General features: G+C 39.1%; 2 protein-coding genes across 4 annotated transcripts in view; one reads left to right on the forward strand and one right to left on the reverse strand.

Moving 5' to 3' along the window:
* LOC129764827 (uncharacterized) overlaps positions 1–20,240 on the forward strand; it is a 576,657-nt gene that overhangs the window by 442,406 nt on the left and 114,011 nt on the right. The gene's annotated exons all lie outside the window — the stretch shown is intronic.
* On the reverse strand, positions 15,148–17,816 carry LOC129764822 (tigger transposable element-derived protein 4-like). Its single transcript, XM_055764326.1, has 2 exons — positions 15,679–17,816; positions 15,148–15,611 (listed from the first exon to the last, which is right to left on the reverse strand). The coding sequence occupies exons 1-2, from the start codon at positions 16,670–16,672 to the stop codon at positions 15,328–15,330; spliced, it is 1,278 nt and encodes a 425-aa protein (XP_055620301.1). The 5' UTR covers positions 16,673–17,816; the 3' UTR covers positions 15,148–15,327.

The following is a 20,240-nucleotide window of genomic DNA, read 5'->3' on the forward strand; positions in this document are numbered from 1 at the left end:
TGTAATGGTATAGAAGGAATACTGGCGAATGACAACTGTGTAATGTGCTAATTATAGATATGATAACCATGTGACATGTACACGATTAAAATTCGGCTCTGTTACATCTAAAATGCTAATGAGCCTTAAATAAATAAATGGGATAAAATAAAAATCCAGCACATGAAACCTATTTTCACATGTCGAGGTTTCAGGTAGGTAAAAATGATTTTATGATGGTAGATATACACTTCTCCCCCCTCTCCAAAGGGGGGGGGGGGAACTGCTATACAAATAAAGCATGAATTTCCGAATACCTCAAGAACTAATCAAGCAAACGGTAACAAATTTGACATGTGGATGTTTTAAGAAGCAAGAAACGTTTGTAAGGTGGTTCAACACTCCTCACACCTCTCTAAGGAGAGGAGGGCTTGCTATACGAATGAAACGCAAATTTCTGTATAGCTCGAGAGCTAATCAAGCAAATGAAAACAAATCTGGCATATAGAGGTTTTAAGGGGCAATAAATAATTCTGTGGTGGTTTGACACCCGTCCTCTTCACTAAAAAGGAGAGGGGCTGAATGACTCGAGAACTAATCAAGCAAATGGAATCAAACTTGGCTCATAGAGGTTTTAGGGATCGATGAACGTTTCTATGTGGTTCGACACTCCTCCCTCCTCTGTGAGAGGAGGCTACCATACAAATGAAACTCAAATTTCTGCATAACTGCATAACTAATCAAGTTAATCGAGCCAAACTTGATTTGAGGTTTTGGAAGACATGAAACTTTTCTATGGTGAATCGAAACTCCACCAAGGTTACCATATTTACAGAATATTCTGTATTTATACAGATTTTTCAGACTTTTTGAAACCAAGAATCTGTAGATACAGATTACAGATTTTTTCGGTTTTCATACAGATTCACAGATTTTTCAAAATTTTTGTCGATCCAATATTATTTATGGCTTGATCTCAATAATATTTTTTCCCAACTCATATTGCATTCGAATCAGTCTGAATGAGAATCATTTTGGCATTCATATGTAGCGTGTAGTACTGCTTTCTCATGTTCAATCTAAGACGAAAAGATGTTAAAGTCTGCCTCATCGTCTAGTTTTATAATAAGCACTTTACTAAAGCACAGTGAATACGAATTGTTACATGGATACCCTCAACATCAGACAAACGACCGCAAAGATTTTAATACAGATTTTCTGTTTTTTTCTGGCAGATTTTAATACAGATTTTCTGACACAAAACTCAGAAATATTTTTCGAGACCAAAAACACAGATTTTATTACGGCAACCTTGCACTTCACCCCCCTCTCTAGAGGGGGGCTGCCATACAAATGAAACACAAATTTCTGTATAACTCGGAAACAAATTTGGGATATGAAGGATTTAGGGGGCAATAATTGTTTCTATGGTGGTTTGACAATCTCTCCTCTTCTCTAAAGGAGAGGGGGGGGGGGCTGAATAACTCGAGAACTAATCAAGCAAATGGAATCAAACTTGGCATATACAAATTTTAGGTATCGATAAACGTTTCTGTGGTGGTTTGACACTCCTTCCCCCTTTCCAAGGAGGGGGGAGGTGAGTGAGGCTGCCATTCAAATGAAACACAAATTTCTGTATAATTCAAGAACTAATCAAGGAAATGGAACCAAACTTGGTATATGGAGGTTTTAGGGGGCAATGAATGTTTCTATGGTGGTTCGAAACAGCACCCTTCTCTGGAATGGACTCCTAAGTCCCGTAAAAATAATACGCATATTTCAACCAAACATATTCCAACCAAACATGACAATTAAAAATTTTCGGAAAACTGGGAAAATTCGGAAAATTCAATTCGCATATGTTCTACAATTACATAGTGACAAGCGTTGTTAGTTCAGTTGATGTTTGCGCTAACGAAATTGATTTTTGTTCGAAAGTAGAAATGGATTTTAACCCTCTACAGCCCAAGCCCACCTTTAGACGGGCTTCGCGGATTCTCTTTTCAAATTATTCAGACATTATTTACAATGTTCACCCCCACTAGAACGTCTTTAGAATATTTCCATCTATCACACATACACATTGTTTTTATGCTGGCAGCTTTCTGCTAGGAGTATTTTATGCTGGAAGTCGTGAATTCGAGATAAAAGTGGAGAAGGTTTTTTTAGATAAATAAAAAACTCGAGCGGTAGATGGTTAATGTGATAAAACGCGCTCCTATATCTTCTTCTATCTATATAAATAAAAATGGATCACCGAACGTGATGATAAGAGCAAAACTCGAGAAAGAAGTCCGATTTAGAGTTGTCTTTATTGTATCATAGTTTCTGTATCAAACATTTATTCCATGTAACGTAGAAACATGTTATTTGTAAGTGGTTGAAAAATCTAGAACGTGAATTGTGTCTTAACATAATCTGTTATTACAATGAGGAGTTTTTGGTAGATGTACTAGGAATTTTATAGTAAAAGGTAATTTTAGAAGGTAGATTAGAAGAACAATCAATTGATAGTTCTGTGATTGGTTCCATGAACGTGCGCTTAGTAAGAAAACGTGGATATTATAAAAATAAATTCTGGGTGGGACGAAGTTTGCCGGGCCAGCTAGTGTATGTATAAAAAAGAATTTCAATAAAATCTGTCTGAGACTGTCCCGTACCAGTCCATCGCTGTCGATTTCATTTCGGCTCATTTCTGGTCTGACGCCACAGAACACGTCGGTTGCAACGGAAAAAAGAAATACTGGAATTATTCGGCAACTAAACAGCAACCAAAAAGCAGAATCAAAAACGTCATTGAGACATCACGTTCCCCTCCTGTATCCAATTTAAGCGAACATTCACTCGCTTGTCCTCACATCCCACAATTTTATGTGTCCGTATTTTTCGAGCGCCGGCCATTTCAAAGGCTTCAGTTAATTACGTTTCGAGTTTTCTCCGAGGCTTCTGCAGTAATACTCCACGTTCCACGGCTCGTGTCAGTGGGTAGTTGAACAGGGGAACCATTCACCGTCGTAGCCATCATCCCTGTTACCCCGGCATCTTTTCTTGCGCTCAAAAGCGTCCTGTTAGCGGAGAAAATTCCCCCCGTCGAAGCACCCAGTAGCAGGAAGAGAAAGCATACACTTGTAATTTTATGATACTTTTTTTTATGTTGCCATAAAGGCTCTTTCAATGCTCCTACAGAAGAAGGCTCTTTCGCAGGTCACTATTAATATCACGAGAATTGTTTAATAACTTGTTTATATTGCGAAGCTCGTAAAGTGTCTACGGTTCGTCGCCATCAACTGTGTCTGTGGGAGACTGGTCGGTCGGCCGAACGGCTCACCCCTGGGGTAGGCCCCAGTGGCCATTAGTGTTGTATGTGCTTCTCGGAAAAGCGCTACAAATCGTTAGCTCAAATAAAACAAAATTGTCGAGGCAACTTCGCAACAACTCCTACACGCGCGCCCCCGATCCTCGTAAAAAAAACATGTGTCTTTTGATCTCTCCCTGTGGCTTCTTGGCGGAGCACACGAAAAATTATCGTGGTGACATAATTTGTCCTGGCGAAGGCACTGGATGACTGTACAAGAAGGCTTTCATGGTGGATAATTAAAATGATCTGAGTTCGTAGTTTGGCTACATTTGTGCGTCCCATTTGTAAAGCAATCCACTATGTACCATATCACTAACAGCGAAACCACGCGCATCCAATCGCAAACAGCAGCATTACACATGCTTCAATCAACGAAAAACACAAAGCGGCACCGATTTCCCTCACGCCAAAAATGCGATCCAATCTAATAGCAACGACTCCGGGGACATCGAAACTTTCAACCATGCTCCATATACCGTACCGTTTATTCGCTTCATTGGGTTTGCGTTCGTGTCGCATACCGCATGTGCCCCCCGTAACCCGGAGAACAACAACAAATCAGCCAAACCGGGCGTTGTATGTCGTTTGGCAACACAAAAACCAGTGTCATCATTACAGGGGAGACACATTGTCTACCACCCTACGGGGCCCATAATATGTATATGACCGTAAGAGCGAGCAGGCAAGGGATTGCCCCCTCGGAAAACGACAACCCATCGAAGCGATCCGCGCTAGGCGAATGCGTCCCTTGACCATTCGACACGAGCTCTCGCGGAGTGAAGGGAGGGAGGAAAAACAACCAGAAATTTAACTACACATAAACCAAAATGGGATTGTTAACATAAACTGATTGCTAGTTCCAGTTATCGTTTACTGGTCTGTTTCTCTGTTTCGGGGTGGGCTTTGTGTCTCTTTTTTGTAGTTTCTCGTCGAGCAGGACGATGGTAGCGGTAACGGGGCGACAAAACCAATTCGCTCGCGCAACGAGGAACTGCGATTACGCTTGACGCAGGGTTTCGTGGTTATTGTCAAAATTAGTGGTTATTTATCAGAAGAGATGATGCGAGCCTTTTGAAATCACAGTGCCAAATAAAGGGTGTGTCACATCAAATTGCATCACGGAAAAAACGCTGTAGAAATTCGCCCAGTAGACCGATCCTTTTGAAATTTTTAGACAGTAAAATAAAAACTATTAAACAACTTTTGGCATTTTCTTTTTATTCATACTTCGAGCCCAAGCCCGTATGCTCGCACCTTCCTCTTTACCCCGTCCATAAGGTTCTGTACAACGTCAGGTTGTAGTTTTTCTTGAACAGAAATCCATTTTCTCTTGAAGTCCGCCTCCTATTTGACACCTTTTGGGTTCTTCCGGAGGACCTGCTTCATAATCGCCCAATATTTCTCTATTGGGCGAAGCTCCGGCGCGTTGGGCGGGTTCATTTCCTTTGGCACGAAGGTGACCCCGTTGGCTTCGTACCACTCCAACACGTCATTTGAATAGTGGCACGAAGCGAGATCCGGCCAGAAGATGGTCGGGCCCTCGTGCTGCTTCAATAGTGGTAGTAAGCGCTTCTGTAGGCACTCCTTAAGGTAAACCTGCCCGTTTACCGTGCCGGTCATCACGAAGGGGGCGCTCCGCTTTCCGCAAGAGCAGATCGCTTGCCACACCATGTACTTTTTGGCAAACTTGGATAGTTTCTGCTTGCGAATCTCCTCCGGAACGCTGAATTTGTCCTCTGCGGAGAAGAACAACAGGCCCGGCAGCTGACGAAAGTCCGCTTTGACGTAGGTTTCTTCGTCCATTACCAGGCAATGCGGCTTCGTCAGCATTTCGGTGTACAGCTTCCGGGCTCGCGTCTTCCCCACCATGTTTTACCTTTCGTGGCGGTTAAGAGCCTTCTGAACCTTGTATGTACGCAGGCCCTCCCGCTGCTTAGTCCGCTGGACGAATGAACTTGACAAATTCAGCTTATTGGCGACATCCCGGACCGAACTTCTCGGATCACGTCTAAACTACTTAACTACGCGCTTGTGATCTTTTTCACTGACGGAGCATCCATTTTTGCCGTTCTTCACCTTCCGGTCGATGGTTAGGTTCTCGAAGTATCGTTTTAGTACTCTGCTGACCGTGGATTGGACGATTCCCAGCATCTTACCGATGTCCCGATGTGACAACTCCGGATTCTCGAAATGAGTGTACAGGATTAATTCACGACGCTCTTTTTCGTTCAACGACATTTTTCCATATTTACGAAAAATTGACAGTGAAGCATGGCCAACGTGATCTATACACTCTTATCTGATTATAAGCGAAAGCTGAAGATATAATTCCTAAAAATTAAATTTCTACAGCGTTTTTTCCGTGATGCAATTTGATGTGACACACCCTTTAGGAACGCGTACAATGAAAATGTTTATGAAAATTTTGATTCTTCAATTAAAAAAGTAGAATGGTCTGTGCCGGAATCTTGACGTAGGACTTTGAGGGCAATTACTTTTGAATTGAGTTGTTGTAACTGTTCATAAATCCATCAATTCAACTCATTCATTGAACTCAACCGTCTCGAAAAAACATGTGAGAACGAATAAGGAAACCGGACCAAGTAGTAAGGATAAGCATAGCTTATCTCTTTGATGAACGGCTTAGTTACTAACCGTTCATCAAAATGAACCAGTTCTTTTGTACCATGATTTTGCTCTTTCGTGTAGCACATACGTATGCTCAACATGCAAACAAAAAAAATTGGCTCGAAAACACTTTTCGAAAAATCACAGTTTGAACGCATAACTGGCGTAGTTCCATACAAATTTTCTACATTGTTCGAAAATTTACAATTGACGGTTTTCATGCCAACTCGTCTTAGGAGTTGGCAGCACCATCTCACGATTGCAGTGGAACACTGTGGGTGTCATTTAAGCCACTTTGCATACTTGAAATCCTCGGAAAAAAATTAGACTAGTTTTTGAAAAGGGCAAAAAATTTGTTCTTTATTTTTTACGAAAATTCATGACTCAAAAACTATAATATCTACAAAATTCTGATCAAAGAAAGAAATTTAGGAAATTATTTATATTATCATGAACCAATAGAAAATATTAGAAAAAAATTACAATGAAAAAAAAATTTAAAAAATAAAACTCATATTTTTCATATACGTATTTTTGATTTTCGGATATATTATGTAAAAAAATCTCAGCTTTCCAGAAAAAAATGTAAAAAAATAGAGCGCCTTCTATCTTCAACCGAGAAAACTATGAAAAACTAACTCAATCAATAATTACAAAAACAAAAGTAGCATGAGTAGAGTATGTAGAAAACCAACTCATTAGCTTCATTTTGATATGTCGATCGTCTGAATCGGTCCAGTAGTTCAAAAGCTATGAATTTTTGTAGTGAGAAAAAGGGGAAGAAATTGTTTTTCGAACCATCGGTTAATTTCTCATCCCCCTCACATCCCAAAATTTAACTCCATTTGCTTGATTAGTTCTCAAGTTACGCAAATGATTGTGTTTTATTTGCATGGTAGCCTCCTTCTTCTTAGAGGGAGGAGAGTTTTGCAAATTGAATATTTGTTTGACAAAAGACTAGTTCATTGACTTCAATTTGATATATCGATCATCTAAGTCGGTTCAGTGGTTCAAAAGTTATGAATTTATGGAAATGGGCACTCTTATAGAAAAATTAAAAAATACGGGTCTAATGTTTTGCGATAAAGAACAAAATTACGACTTTTGACGAAAATCTGAAAACCACTATATCGGTTTGGCATGAAATGGCTGTATACAAAAATGCCATGTATTTCAGAAACTATAAAAGATAGAAAGTTGATGTCTTCGACAAAAGTTCATATTTTTATAAGATATATCGCTATATCGCTATCTGGACTTTAAACAAAATTAGGATTAATAGTATTTTTTTCAAAGAAAACATGAAAAAGTTTTGAAAACTTTTTTTCTGTGAAAGTGACCATCTCATGATATAGGAGTGACTTGTTGGAAATAATAAGGGCTCTTCACATATTTTTTTTTGAGAATTAAAAAAAAAAGAGTTGAAATAATAAACGGGAGAAAATATTAAAGTATAACGTCTAGTCCTGGGAATCGCCATTTTTGTATGTATATAGAACATTTATGAAGATTTACGTTTGTAGAAATAGGAATTAACCCATTGACTTTAAGTGGGAAGGGATATAAATGCCTGAAATAAGTGGCGGTTAGGAAAATTGTTCTATGAGATAAATAGAATGTTAATGATGCTGGATATAGCGATACTACGAAGCTTATGATACCGAAATATGACTCAATCCATTAATGACATAAAAAATCGTGTATTTAAATTTTATACGATTTTAGATACACATGATGCACACTTTGATTGATATTTTATACGATTGTGATTTCATATGAATTTATCTGTGATCTAGCATGTTCAAAAGTTATACGATTTAGATCCGTATTTTGGGTTTGCATCCGTGTATAAACGTATATTTTGAAGCAATGTAGTACTGCGAAAACATCATTCAATAGTAAATCACATTAGATCGTAATTAGATCGTACAGACAAACCTTTTTTCGTGCGGTCTTTCTTGTGCGATTTTCTGTTCTTGTGCGATTTTTTTGCGGTATATAAGAGATTAAATATAAGGCCAAGGATATAGTAAACGGGATGCGATGCGATGCGATTAATCGCTTTAGATCGCACGTTTTTGTCGTTTCAATAATATTACAATCCTTTGCTACATGTAAACAGCTCAGCACAAGGATTATATGATAACATGTCTTCATTTTGCAAACAATTGAATTGTTGTGAGATATTTAAGTTAGTAGCAAAATTATAAGCCTGCGCTATTGTTCTACGAAAACTCATTCGAACATCTAAACTGAAAAAACACTGGAGTCGCTTTTTACGCAGGAGATACGTGCCGCGTAAGAGAAAACCGCATAAATTTCAAAATCCCCGTAAATTCCAAAATCCGCGTGAAAAAAACGCGTAAATTCCACGGATTTTGAACCATGTAACTTTCAAAGTCCGTGTAAAAATCTAACAAATAGTGAATTATTAGTTCAAAATGCAACCCATATTCTAACAATTGACTACCTGAATTTTTTCGATGCTACAATCATGCTATCCTTATCTTCAATTATTTCTCAGATACTAATCAGTGATACAATACAAACTTATTTCGTGAAAAGTCACATCAATTAGCATATCGAATTTTTACGTGGTTGATGTGTGCCGCGTAAAAAAACCGCGTAAATTCGGAAATCCACGTAAAAAACTACGTAAATTCCGAAATCCGCATAAATCCCGAAATTTTGTGTAAACATGGTAAATAATCAAATAACCAAATCACGCAATGAACAAATGCTAGAAATTTCTTATTAATCATTGTCCAAATTTAAACATTTGCTTAGCTCCAGTTTTGTTGATAACTTTGATTCATTCGAATAAATCGTACGATGATTCATATAAATCCATAAACATTCCCACCTTTCAACAGTTTATTACACATCGTAGTAGAAATCTGTAGGCTATGCATACACTCCTCTACGAAACATAGTGGAAAAAATATATATGTAAACAAACGGTGAAAAAAGAGACACTTTTCAACGAGTGATTTGAATGGAGTTCCTCTGCCGCAATTGCGACACTAGTAAGTAAAGTCCAATTGAGCTAATATTTCGCGTAGGGTATTTTATCGTGCAAATCAACATTTCGCGGGAAATTCCGTATGAAAAATCGAGAAGATCATTTTCATTGGCACCCTAATTGATACGTTCAACTTCGTATTCCAAAAAAAACGCCACAGTCCCAGAAAGTCGGTTTTTGACAAAAAATATCGAGTGGATTTTCATGAAATTTGAAGACATTTAGCATCCATATTTTAAACGCCAATTTCATGAATCAAAACACCACCCCCATCCCCCTTGAGTAACTTTTCGGTTTTCTTCAAAAAAAAAAAAAAAAAATCGAACTTGGATGGCTTTGCGTCACTAGTAAATGAGGTCCGATTGAGTTGATATTTTGCACAGGGTAGTTTTTCGTGAGAATCAACATTTTCAAGAAAGTTACGTTTGAAAAATCGAAGGTCATTTTCTCCTTATTTCCACATTTTCTAACATATTAGGTTGAGGAAATCTCGCGTGATATCGTTCGTACAATTTCAGGTATAGGCTCGTTGTGAAGGTGACATTTCACACTAAAAAAGTTCTTTTGCTGTTATTTGTTTGTTCCATTCACTTGTGAGTTACAGGGCGTTAACAATGGAGGTCAAGTCAACAAAGAGAAAATTCGGTACATTTTATACTTTTGCTTTTATAAATGCGAGAATGCAAGCCAGGCCGCTGAAATTGCGATTGGTGTGTATGGTGTCGATATGCAACAGTAAAATACGTAGAGCTCAATTTATTTTTCAAAAATTTTATAATTTAAAAAAAAAAATTCTAATTTTTTTTTCAATTTAAATTTATATTGCACTAAAATATAGTGCAATATATTAAATTGAGATCTCTACTCTTAACAAATGGACCGTTTGAAGCTAGCGCTTTACTAGCGAAACGTTCAAAACTGGCTAACAGAAGAGGTTTTGTGTTCCATCAGGATAACGCAAGGCCACAGATTTCCGAGAGTTTGATTGGGATGTTTTTAGGCATCCACCATATAGTCCGAACCCAGCACTAAGCGATTACCATATTTTCCGCCCATTGCAAAATTTCCAGTGTGATAAGAAATTGCGATGAAGAACGGATTGTAAAAAACTATTGCTAGAGTTTATCGCCAATGAGGATCAAGATCTCTATGATAGATACACTATGAAGCTTCCTTTAGAATAGCAACAAATTTTGCAACAAAACGGTGCATATTTGTCCAAAATCGGACAATCCGAAACATATTAAAAAGAGTTTTGAATTTCACCCAAAAATAATGGATTACTTTTTCCCCAACCCAATCGGGATCTAAAGAGGAAATCTTTCTTAAAAATATACCTTTTTTTTTTAAATCAAACACAAAAATATTAAGGTGGGATTCTAATTTTTAAGCCTGCATGGTTGTCGAATTGCAACAGTTATCAACTTGGCTCTGAGGCAAAAAGTCCCCCAAACGTAACACTTCCAACTCGCATCAAAAATTCCCGATTTTCTACTATGAAATTCCCCTGTCACCGACAGCGCGACATTCGAAAACTTTTTGATATAATTTCGGCACTTATCCAATATTCTCCTTCAATCAAAGTATCAAATTAAAGAACAAGACAAAAGAAGAAGTTACATTCCCATAAACTCCATCAATAGTTGATCTGATTAGGAAACAGCCTCCGCATAGCAGGGTCCCCCTCGTTTCAAACTCGGGAAACACCACCACAGAAAGTGGGCTCGTAAACATTGTTTTCATCTCATTTTTACTTCCCGTGGTTTTCTGTGTTTTGCTGTTGCTGCTGCTGCTGCTTTTCCACTGAACCGTTTCCATTTCTGACAGCGGCAAGTGGCTTTTGATTTTCGCTCCCTTCGGAGGGAATCCGGACAATATGTTGCTGGAGTCATCGGACCGGTGCCGTGCGAGCCCTGAAAGTGCCTGGGGACGATAAACGACTTGAGTGAAATATGATTTAAGCTGCGCCAGAGAACACCGAACACTCGCATAAAACACATCCATCGGAACGAAACGGCCGCAGGGCAGAAGTTTGTGCAAAAGGGGGCCGGATCTGGAAGTCTCCTGAGGGGCCTCGAAGCAAGAAACGACGGTGATGGGGGAGGTCGGTTGCGGAAGATTACGGCGGAAAGCTGTTAAGTGTTTTAAAAAGTTTAGGAAACATGTTTCATTTTTATTTCTTCTTCACTTTGCTGTGGGTGGTGATGGGTTTTTCCTGCTATGCGCTGGGAGAAGCGGAGACAGGACTTCCGAAGGTTAAATGCTTGAATCGATCAGAGATGTTTTCCCATTTGGGACGAAGCCTGTTCCTCCCACTCTTCGCATTTAATTCGATGAGAAAAATGGAAGCTGATCGGAAAGAAGAAAAATCATAAAAATTAATATTGTAGCACTGCTGGGAGGAAATCGAATCGAATTAAAGCGAGCAGTTTATGGCACCTATTCTCGTTATGTATAATATTACTTGGGTGATGTTTAGGGTAAACCAGTGCTATTAATTATGTTCGGAGCCGCTGCTCGCTGGCATGTGATGTCAAAACAAGCTGCCGTTATTCAAAACGGAAACCGATTCACCACATGGAAACGGTTGGAGTAAGCAAAACAAGAGGAAAAAATAGATCCAAAGCAGCATTCCAGTCTAATGGCTCGGAAAGGATTGAATTTGCCCAATCCCTCAATATTTTCCTCCCAATGGCTGACGGAAAGAGCGTAAAACAGTGGGGCCCTCTTTCGAATCAGCACAATATCGCGGCAGTGATTTTATGCGTTCGATTCGCTCCATTGGCAAATTGTTTCATCGTCTCAATGCCGATCGCTGTTCCGTGTTCCATCATAATTGCCCCGAGTGGTACAAAGGAAAATCAGATCCCTTCCCGCCGGAGCTAAATCTTCTTATTTACCCGTGTCCAACCATCAAATGCCAAGCTCATAAAGTCAGTCAGCGGAATCAAGAGGAGGATGCTGTGGATGTTTTTGAAACGGCGGCTGGGTGAGTGTGTGTGCGAACCCAGATGTAGTCACAGTCGAAGATTTATGGCTGTGTCCTTAAAGCCAGACCAATTTTCGATTCGAGTAAAGCCTAATCTCTCTAATGAGAAAATATGACAGGCTGCCTTGCTTGCTGCCGCCACGCCTAGCGCGCAGCGGACGAACAAAGAACAATGCTCCCCAGAGTACGGCACCGGATGGGACGAAGGACGACGAGGACGGTGAGTACAGCGAGTCGTTCCGATCGGATGGTTGCGAGTGGATTACATGGATTTGTCCGGAATGGAGAGGTGGTGTGGAGATTCTGGTAATTTGGTTTGGTGGCCCGTTTTCCGTGTGGGAAGAGCCTCCAGAGTTAATTGGAGATGGATTATATGGACTACCTGGCAGAAAACAAAGTTTGAAATCAAATGAGATCCAATATCCGAGAGCTGATACTAGGTAGAGGCATACGTGAACATAGTTCCAATCCGTTTAATACTACTGGTTGAGCAAATTTAGCGCCAAGCTAGAGGGTGAAATTAAATGCAGCAAGTAAATCACTCATATATTGTTTTTTTATGCTCTGATTATTCTGGAAGTTTTCCGGAAAACATTGACTTGTTTCTGAAAGACAATAATAACGGGTTTTCCATAAGCTTAGCTAGTGTGAGATAGCAAGTGGTGGCTCCCATTTCCAGAGGGTTAGTAACGTCATCTCTAATCGACGGTTTTTTCTACAAGAAAAATCGACCGGTATGCATTGGTAAACACATATTTTCGACCTTGTCATTAGAAATACAATCAAGGCGTATTCTTGACACGTACAAATTAAAGCAATCAAGTTTCCAAAACACATAGTTGACTTCAAGTGCCCATATAAAAAGTTAAATTTTTACTATATACCATAACATAATACCACGATCGGATACACGATCCGTATTTCAAATTAAGATTATGAATCATAGGTCGGATTTGAGATGAGTTCCATAGTTTATTTCTTCATTAGAATCCATCTTTCAGTTTCGAATTTTCAAACGAACGGTATTCAATTTAGATTAAGACACCAAATTCGAATTTCGAATTTGTTTTTATATATTGAATCTTTCTACATTTTAGATTCTAGTTTTAGATTCAAATTCCATCTTAAGTTTCGAGATAGCAAATATCGATTCACTATATGTTTTTAACATTTAAAACACTTCGAGCCCCGGATTATTCTTGCTGTGCTTTCCATTCAGTCCACATCAAGATTGTTGAAAATATCAGTGTCGGTCCCCGCCCTCAAAGATAATTATTAAGGTAGTTATATATTTCAAAACATCCGAAAACAAATCATGTTCTTTTCTTTTCCCTTATTTTGTAACTGTTAGTCCCAGCGATTAATGTGTTTGAAACTAAAAGCTCAATGATAGTCCCAAGGGACCAATACGGGGCTCAAGTGTTAACAAAAAATCGCATTCAGATTTTAGATGTGGGATTTGCTTTTAGATATCAGATTACTGCAACCTAGATCTTGGATTCTTGGATCAAATTACTGATTCTCGATTCCGAGGTTAGATCCGATCAGGTTTACGGACTGACTTCTCTGTCCAATTTCTATAAGACCAGGCCATTGTTAAGAAACAATTCTTCAATTTATATTCTAGTGCGCAGGTATTGGTGACTACCATACACTGCATGATTTTCATATGTGTGTGTCCAAGCGCTGAGCGTAAACGAATGTTTTTGTATTTTTCAAGTGTCATGTTTCTATAAGACCATTTCCGTTGTTTTAGTTGTTTTGATCAAATAAACCTGAAAAATGCCGAAGAAAAAAGTCCTCACGGAGAGAAAAGAGAGACAAATCGATGCATTTCACCAAGAAAATGTTGGTATCAGATAAATTTATCGTTGGATTGGACGACCCAATCAAGTAGTGCTCAATTATTTGGTGAATCCTCAGGGTACGGTAAGAAGGAGAGAGCTCCATGTAAATTGCAGCTCTCTGACCGGGACAAGCGGTAAATAGCTAGAACAGCTTCGAATACTTCAAAATCGCAAATATAAATAAAAATATGCAAATAAAGCAATATTTCAATTCAAATGTTACTTGTTATTCGTCAAGTTTTGGTGAAAAACCCTCACATAAAGAGGACTTGAAAGGTTAAAGATCTTCTTCTTATAGCATCTCACATTGGAAGACGTCTGAGTTTGCCAAAGATCACATGAACTTACAGTGGGACATGGTATGTTGTGACAAAGAATGTTTCCAAAATAATACATTCTGCTATATACCATAACGAAAAGTTCTTCCATGTAAAGGTTATCTTTACTGACGGAAAAAAGTTTTTCAATCGGGAATTTTGGTGGAGGCTCGTGCATGGTTTGGGCGGGATTCTGCGCAACCGAAAAGCTCAAGATAGCTTTCACATCATTCAAGGATTACATACATGTTCTGGAATCCTCTCTCCTACCGTTTTTGCGTGGATATCGTCGCAAAAAAAATCACATTTCAGCAAAACAATGCTACTACTCATACCAGCAAGGAAACTAAGCAATGGATTAAGGATCACATACTTAATTTTTGGACTGGCCGGCTCGCTCTCCAGACTTGAATCCTGTTGAAAATCTTAGGGGGGATCCTTGTACGCAGAATCTACACTGAGGGAAAACGGTATACCACGATTGAAGCGCTCAAGGTCGCAATTTCGGAAACATGGAAAAATAGCGAGAAATCCGTTCAGCAGAATTTGATAGTATTCCAACACGAATTTTCAAATTTGAAATGGTCTTATAAAAACTGGACAGCTGAAATTCTCATATTTAAGCAAAATAAATAAACAAACAATTCTTTTGAACGAATTTGACGTTAAATATACTTTATTCCAAGCGTTCAACAATGTGTGAATATTAGGGTGCCAACGAATGTATGGGAAAAAATTGACCCAAAAATTTCAAAAAGCTACAAATGTCTTAAAATTGTATGACACGTCGAGATTTACAGTTTACAGACGGAAAACGACCAAGACCCAAAATTTTTTTTTGACAATTTTTTTTTAGATAACAGATTGATTTTAACACCCCTTGGGTGATATTTGGCATAGGGTGTTTTTTAGAGGTGGTGAACATTTTTTATGAGGTAACTTTTTGAAATTAGAGATGACCATTTTCATTGGCACCCTAATATACAGTGAAAGCTCTCTATAGCGACATCGCAAGGGACCGTCGTTATAGAGAAATGTCGCTATAAAAACTGTCGCTATAGAGAATCCGGATGTCGTTATAAAGAGAGAAACGCTCAAGTCCATGCGAAACAAATCAATTATATTATTAACGAAGGAATTAACAGAAAAAATTGAAACAAAACATTAAACAAGACACAAAATTCAGCTTATTTGTCCCCCAACAAAGTTTTCTTTAAATCAAAAAATTTTGAAAAGCTGTCCTTTGGTAATTTTTTGCTAGTTAATAAACCAGCATAAATCGTTTGGAAAGCATCTTCTAGCTGGTTTTGAGAGGGTGTGCTTATAGTTTCATTGTCAACTACATCGTCAGGTACTGAATGAATTTCATCATCATCGTTATCAATAGATGATTGCTCTTGCACTGTTTTTATGATGTCTTCGTCAGACAAAATTGCTCCTTCGCATAAATTGTCGTCAAAAGTCACGTAGTCTGAAAATGGCAAATGTCGATTATACCTTATATGATATTTGAAAATAATATCCATTTATAACCAAACCTTCAAAAGAATCAAAACCTTGCTCAGCGAGTGCTTCAAAATTCGATCGGAATACATTTTCCTCTAGTGGGTCGTTATCAATGCTGTTTTCATTGATGCAAATCAAATTATCTGATTTCACAAAGCCAGCTTTGACGAAGCAATTAACAATTGTGGATTGTTTGACATGATTTTGCCACGCATCAGCTAGCATACAAACACACTGTAGGAGGTTGACATTCAACAATTCGTCTTTTTCTATCGCATTCAGTTGGTCTCTTACTAATTTGTTGCGGTAGTACACTTTCAAAGCTTTAATTATTCCAAGATCAAGTGGTTGGAGCACAGAAGTCATGTTTGGAGGAAAATATTGCAGTCTGCAATTTCTTAATTTTTGTTGAATATTTGGATGGCTAGGACAATTATCGATGAACAAAATGATACGTCTTCCTTCAGACACCATTCTCTCATCCAGGTTTAAAATCCATTCTTCAAACAACGCGCTCACCATCCACGCATTTTTGTTGCTTTTGTAGATCACTGGAAGGTTCTTAATGTTTTTAAAACATCTAGGTTTGGCACTCTTACCAATGACCAAAAGTTCTAACTTTTCCGATCCGTCCATATTTGTTGCCACAACAACTGTGATTCGCTCTTTGGAATTTTTGCCTCCGTGACATTTATCGCTTTTGAAGCAATATGTCTTATTGGGTAAGCATTTGAAAAATAAACCCGTTTCATCCATATTAAAAATATCTTGTGGGCTATAGTCAGCAATCAATAGCGGTAACGCATCGGATTTGAACTGCTCAGCAGCTCCGACATCAACAGCTGCACTTTCACCACTTGCAGTTTTAAACGAAAGCCCATTCCTTTTGACGAATTTTTGGAACCATCCGTCGCTGGCTTTAAATGATTTTTTCTCTAGTTTCGCTGCGAGCTCATTGGCTTTTTCTTTTATGATCACGCCAGATAGGGGGATATTATACGAAATCGCCTGCTGGCAAAAAAGCATAACAGCTTTTTCTACGGCATCATACTGAACCGAGCGAGTTTTTTTGAATTCTAGCGAAAACCGACGAGCCTGTAAATTTTTTACATTTTGGTATATTGAACATCAGCAGTTAAAACCTTTATTCTTACCTTTTCACGAATTTGGATCTTATTTTTGATTATGGATGAAATCGTGTTGTGCGGCACATTAAATTCACTGGATAATGTTTTGTTTTTAATGCCTTTTTCAAATTTTTCAATTATAACCAATTTATTTTTTAGCGTCAAAGATTTTCTTGTCTTTGAATTCATTTTGGACTGGAAATTTATATTAAAACAAACTATACTTCAAACTGTTGCGTGAGTATGAATTTAAAAGCTTACCATGTAACAGTTACGCGGACTATACTTTTCGTTTTAAGTTCAATTCGAATACTTTATTTCCTCAAGCACGGGATTCTTGTACAACAATGCTTCAATTGATTTGTTTCAATAAGCTTTACCTATCTTTTATCAGCTTACAGGTTTCCTATGTGTGTGTATTGTGATAGCTGAGCTGAATTCGTGTTGAATTCAGATGTCTCGAAACTGAACAAAGATAAGGAAACTGACAGCACTCTTTTTTTGCCTCGCCCTAGCACTGTTTGGGCGGAATGGATTTTATTTGCGCCAGAATCATTTTGAGTACACGTGATCCACAACAGCTAATCTGTTTTGTATTCCTTTTTACCCACACGGTATCGTTTAGTTAGTTTCCTATTGCGCATCACAAGAGCTTCAAAGCGATCACGTCTCTTTCGAGAGTTATTTTTTGCATTGCTCTTTCGCTTTACGATATGGTACAGCTTAAAATTATGTGCAGCAGAGTTTTGAATACATATATGAAAATGTACCGTCAGCAGAATCGCGTCTGAATATATGTTCAAGTTGAGTGATGTTTCAAATTTAAATTTCTCTGTTTTTGTAAAGTATCCGAATATTAATATTAGTTGCGCACGAACATTTAATCGTTCACAAAACATAATATAGACTATTTTCGTTCATAGTCATATACTAAGTTCAATCAAGTTCATTATTATTGCACTGTTGGCGTGACCTTGAGAATTGTCGCAATAGAGAATGATATGTATGAGCGGTAATGTGTCGCTACAGGGAATGGTCGTTATAGAGAAATGTCGCTATAAAGAAAAGAATTTCTATGAGATTTTGAAGGGACCTTTGGAAATGTCGTTATAGAGAGATTTGTCGCTATAAAAGTTGTCGCTATAGAGAGCTTTGACTGTATATGGAAGAGCTTTATATCTAATTTCTTTAAATCTTCACTACGACCCCAGACTCCCAATAGCAGATATCCGGCGCTGGAAACACTTCAGGAGACTAACCCCATTTCCAAGCTCTGACAGACCGATTGGGGTCGGGAATTTCATAGCAAATCCAAATGAACATTTCCCGGGCCCCGATTGGACCGGAAATATTGACACGCACTCTCTTCTCCGGGGAACATTTAGTGCACTTGGTTAGTGAGCTAATTGTTCTATCGAGCTCTGTCGCACACAGTGGTTCGGTTTGAGGTTGGCTCGGTCACTCAACCGTAAACCGCCACGTCGGCCGACTCGCCGGAACGGTGTGTCTAATAAAGTTTTCATCGGCGGAATAGTGGTGCGATGATGACGACCACTTTGCTCTTTTGTCATGATTTACGGTTGCAGCCCAACAGGTCTCCCTGCCACAGGTATGACTAATCTGCGCGTTTCAGAAGGCTGAAATTGAAGTTAGTGAAAGTTGCTAGGGTGGCAATGTGATCGAATGATTTTCAACCTAGACAAAGACCCACCAAAATAATTCAGCTTTTTTTCTGTTCCAATATATCATTTTAAATCTGCGGATAGTCATCAACGAAGCGAGTACCATTTTTGTTCTCAACCATTTCGTCTTTCACCAAACACATCCCATCAAACCCCAACCATGGGAGGAGGGTTTGTTGTTCGATAAAACAAATATCGAATTGTTCTCCGTTTTGACGCTGATCGACAGATGTATGTTTCACCCGAGAAATAAATGAAGGCAGAATAAAAGCAACAAAAACAGACTGCGGCCACGGATCACCTAGCGGTCGACTAATTCATCATTTTCCGACCGCTAACGGGGCTCCCTCTGGTTCTGGCGAGTGAAATCCGATCAGTCTAACATTCACAGGACCAATAAATCAACGGCTTTGTTGAGAAGGGAAAGTAAACCGAATAGGCCCCCTGCCTACTGTAAAGCGAGTTGCCGGACGGCTGTGAGCCATTTTCGGAATTTCTTGAAAAAATATTGAGAATGAAAAAAGTTTCAAAGAGAGAAACAAGAATTTTAAACAGCGAAATGGTCGAAAGGCGTTGATTTTTTCCGATAGGCATAGTGGGGGCAAATAGGTCACCTGCTTGTTTGATAATATAACTATTGACTATAGATACCGTATTGATAGTCACCTTATAAATTACTTTGATGTTTGGGGGCAAAGTCGTCATAGGGTGCTATCAACTTACAATATTATGTTTACGCAAGCTGATATACCGCATCACATACTGCTCTTGGAGAGGATCCTTTTGAGGCTTTGACCCTTGATAAATATGCCACTTCAACTAAACCAAGCCTCATTATGCGGATCGTTATGTGTTACTTAAAGGGTGTGTCACATCAAATTGCATCACAGAAAAAACGCTGTAGAAATTCGCCCAGTAGACCGATCCTTTTGAAAATTTTAGACAGTAAAATAAAAACTATTAAACAACTTTTGGCATTTTCTTTTTATTCATACTTCGAGCCCAAGCCCGTATGCTCGCACCTTCCTCTTTACCCCGTCCATAAGGTTCTGTACAACGTCAGGTTGTAGTTTTTTTTGAACAGAAATCCATTTTCTCTTGAAGTCCGCCTCCGATTTGACAACTTTTGGGTTCTTCCGGAGGGCCTGCTTCATAATCGCCCAATATTTCTCTATTTGGCGAAGCTCCGGCGCGTTGGGTGGGTTCATTTCCTTTGGCACGAAGGATACCCCGTTGGCTTCGTACCACTCCAACACGTCCTTTGAATAGTGGCACGAAGCGAGATCCGGCCAGAAGATGGTCGGGCCCTCGTGCTGCTTCAATAGTGGTAGTAAGCGCTTCTGTAGGCACTCCTTAAGGTAAACCTGCCCGTTTACCGTGCCGGTCATCACGAAGGGGGCGCTCCGCTTTTCGCAAAAGTAGATCGCTTGCCACACCATGTACTTTTTGGCAAACTTGGATAATTTCTGCTTGCGAATCTCCTCCGGAACGCTGAATTTGTCCTCTGCGGAGAAGAACAACAGGCCCGGCAGCTGACGAAAGTCCGCTTTGACGTAGGTTTCGTCGTCCATTACCAGGCAATGCGGCTTCGTCAGCATTTCGGTATACAGCTTCCGGGCTCGCGTCTTCCCCACCATGTTTTGCCTTTCGTCGCGGTTAGGAGCCTTCTGAACCTTGTATGTACGCAGGCCCTCCCGCTGCTCGGTCCGCTGGACGAATGAACTTGACACATTCAGCTTATTGGCGACATCCCGGACCGAACTTCTCGGGTCACGTCTAAACTGC

Source organism: Toxorhynchites rutilus, chromosome 1, assembly GCF_029784135.1.
Source record: "Toxorhynchites rutilus septentrionalis strain SRP chromosome 1, ASM2978413v1, whole genome shotgun sequence".
Classification (NCBI taxonomy): Eukaryota; Metazoa; Arthropoda; class Insecta; order Diptera; family Culicidae; genus Toxorhynchites; species Toxorhynchites rutilus.

Coding starts and splice junctions, on each gene's coding strand:
- LOC129764822 (XM_055764326.1), bottom strand. CDS start 16,672: ATGCTTTTTTGCCAGCAGGCGATTTCGTATAATATCCCCCTATCTGGC. Junction 15,612..15,678: donor AGGTTTTGATTCTTTTGAAG/GTTTGGTTATAA, acceptor TGCCATTTTCAG/ACTACGTGACTTTTGACGAC.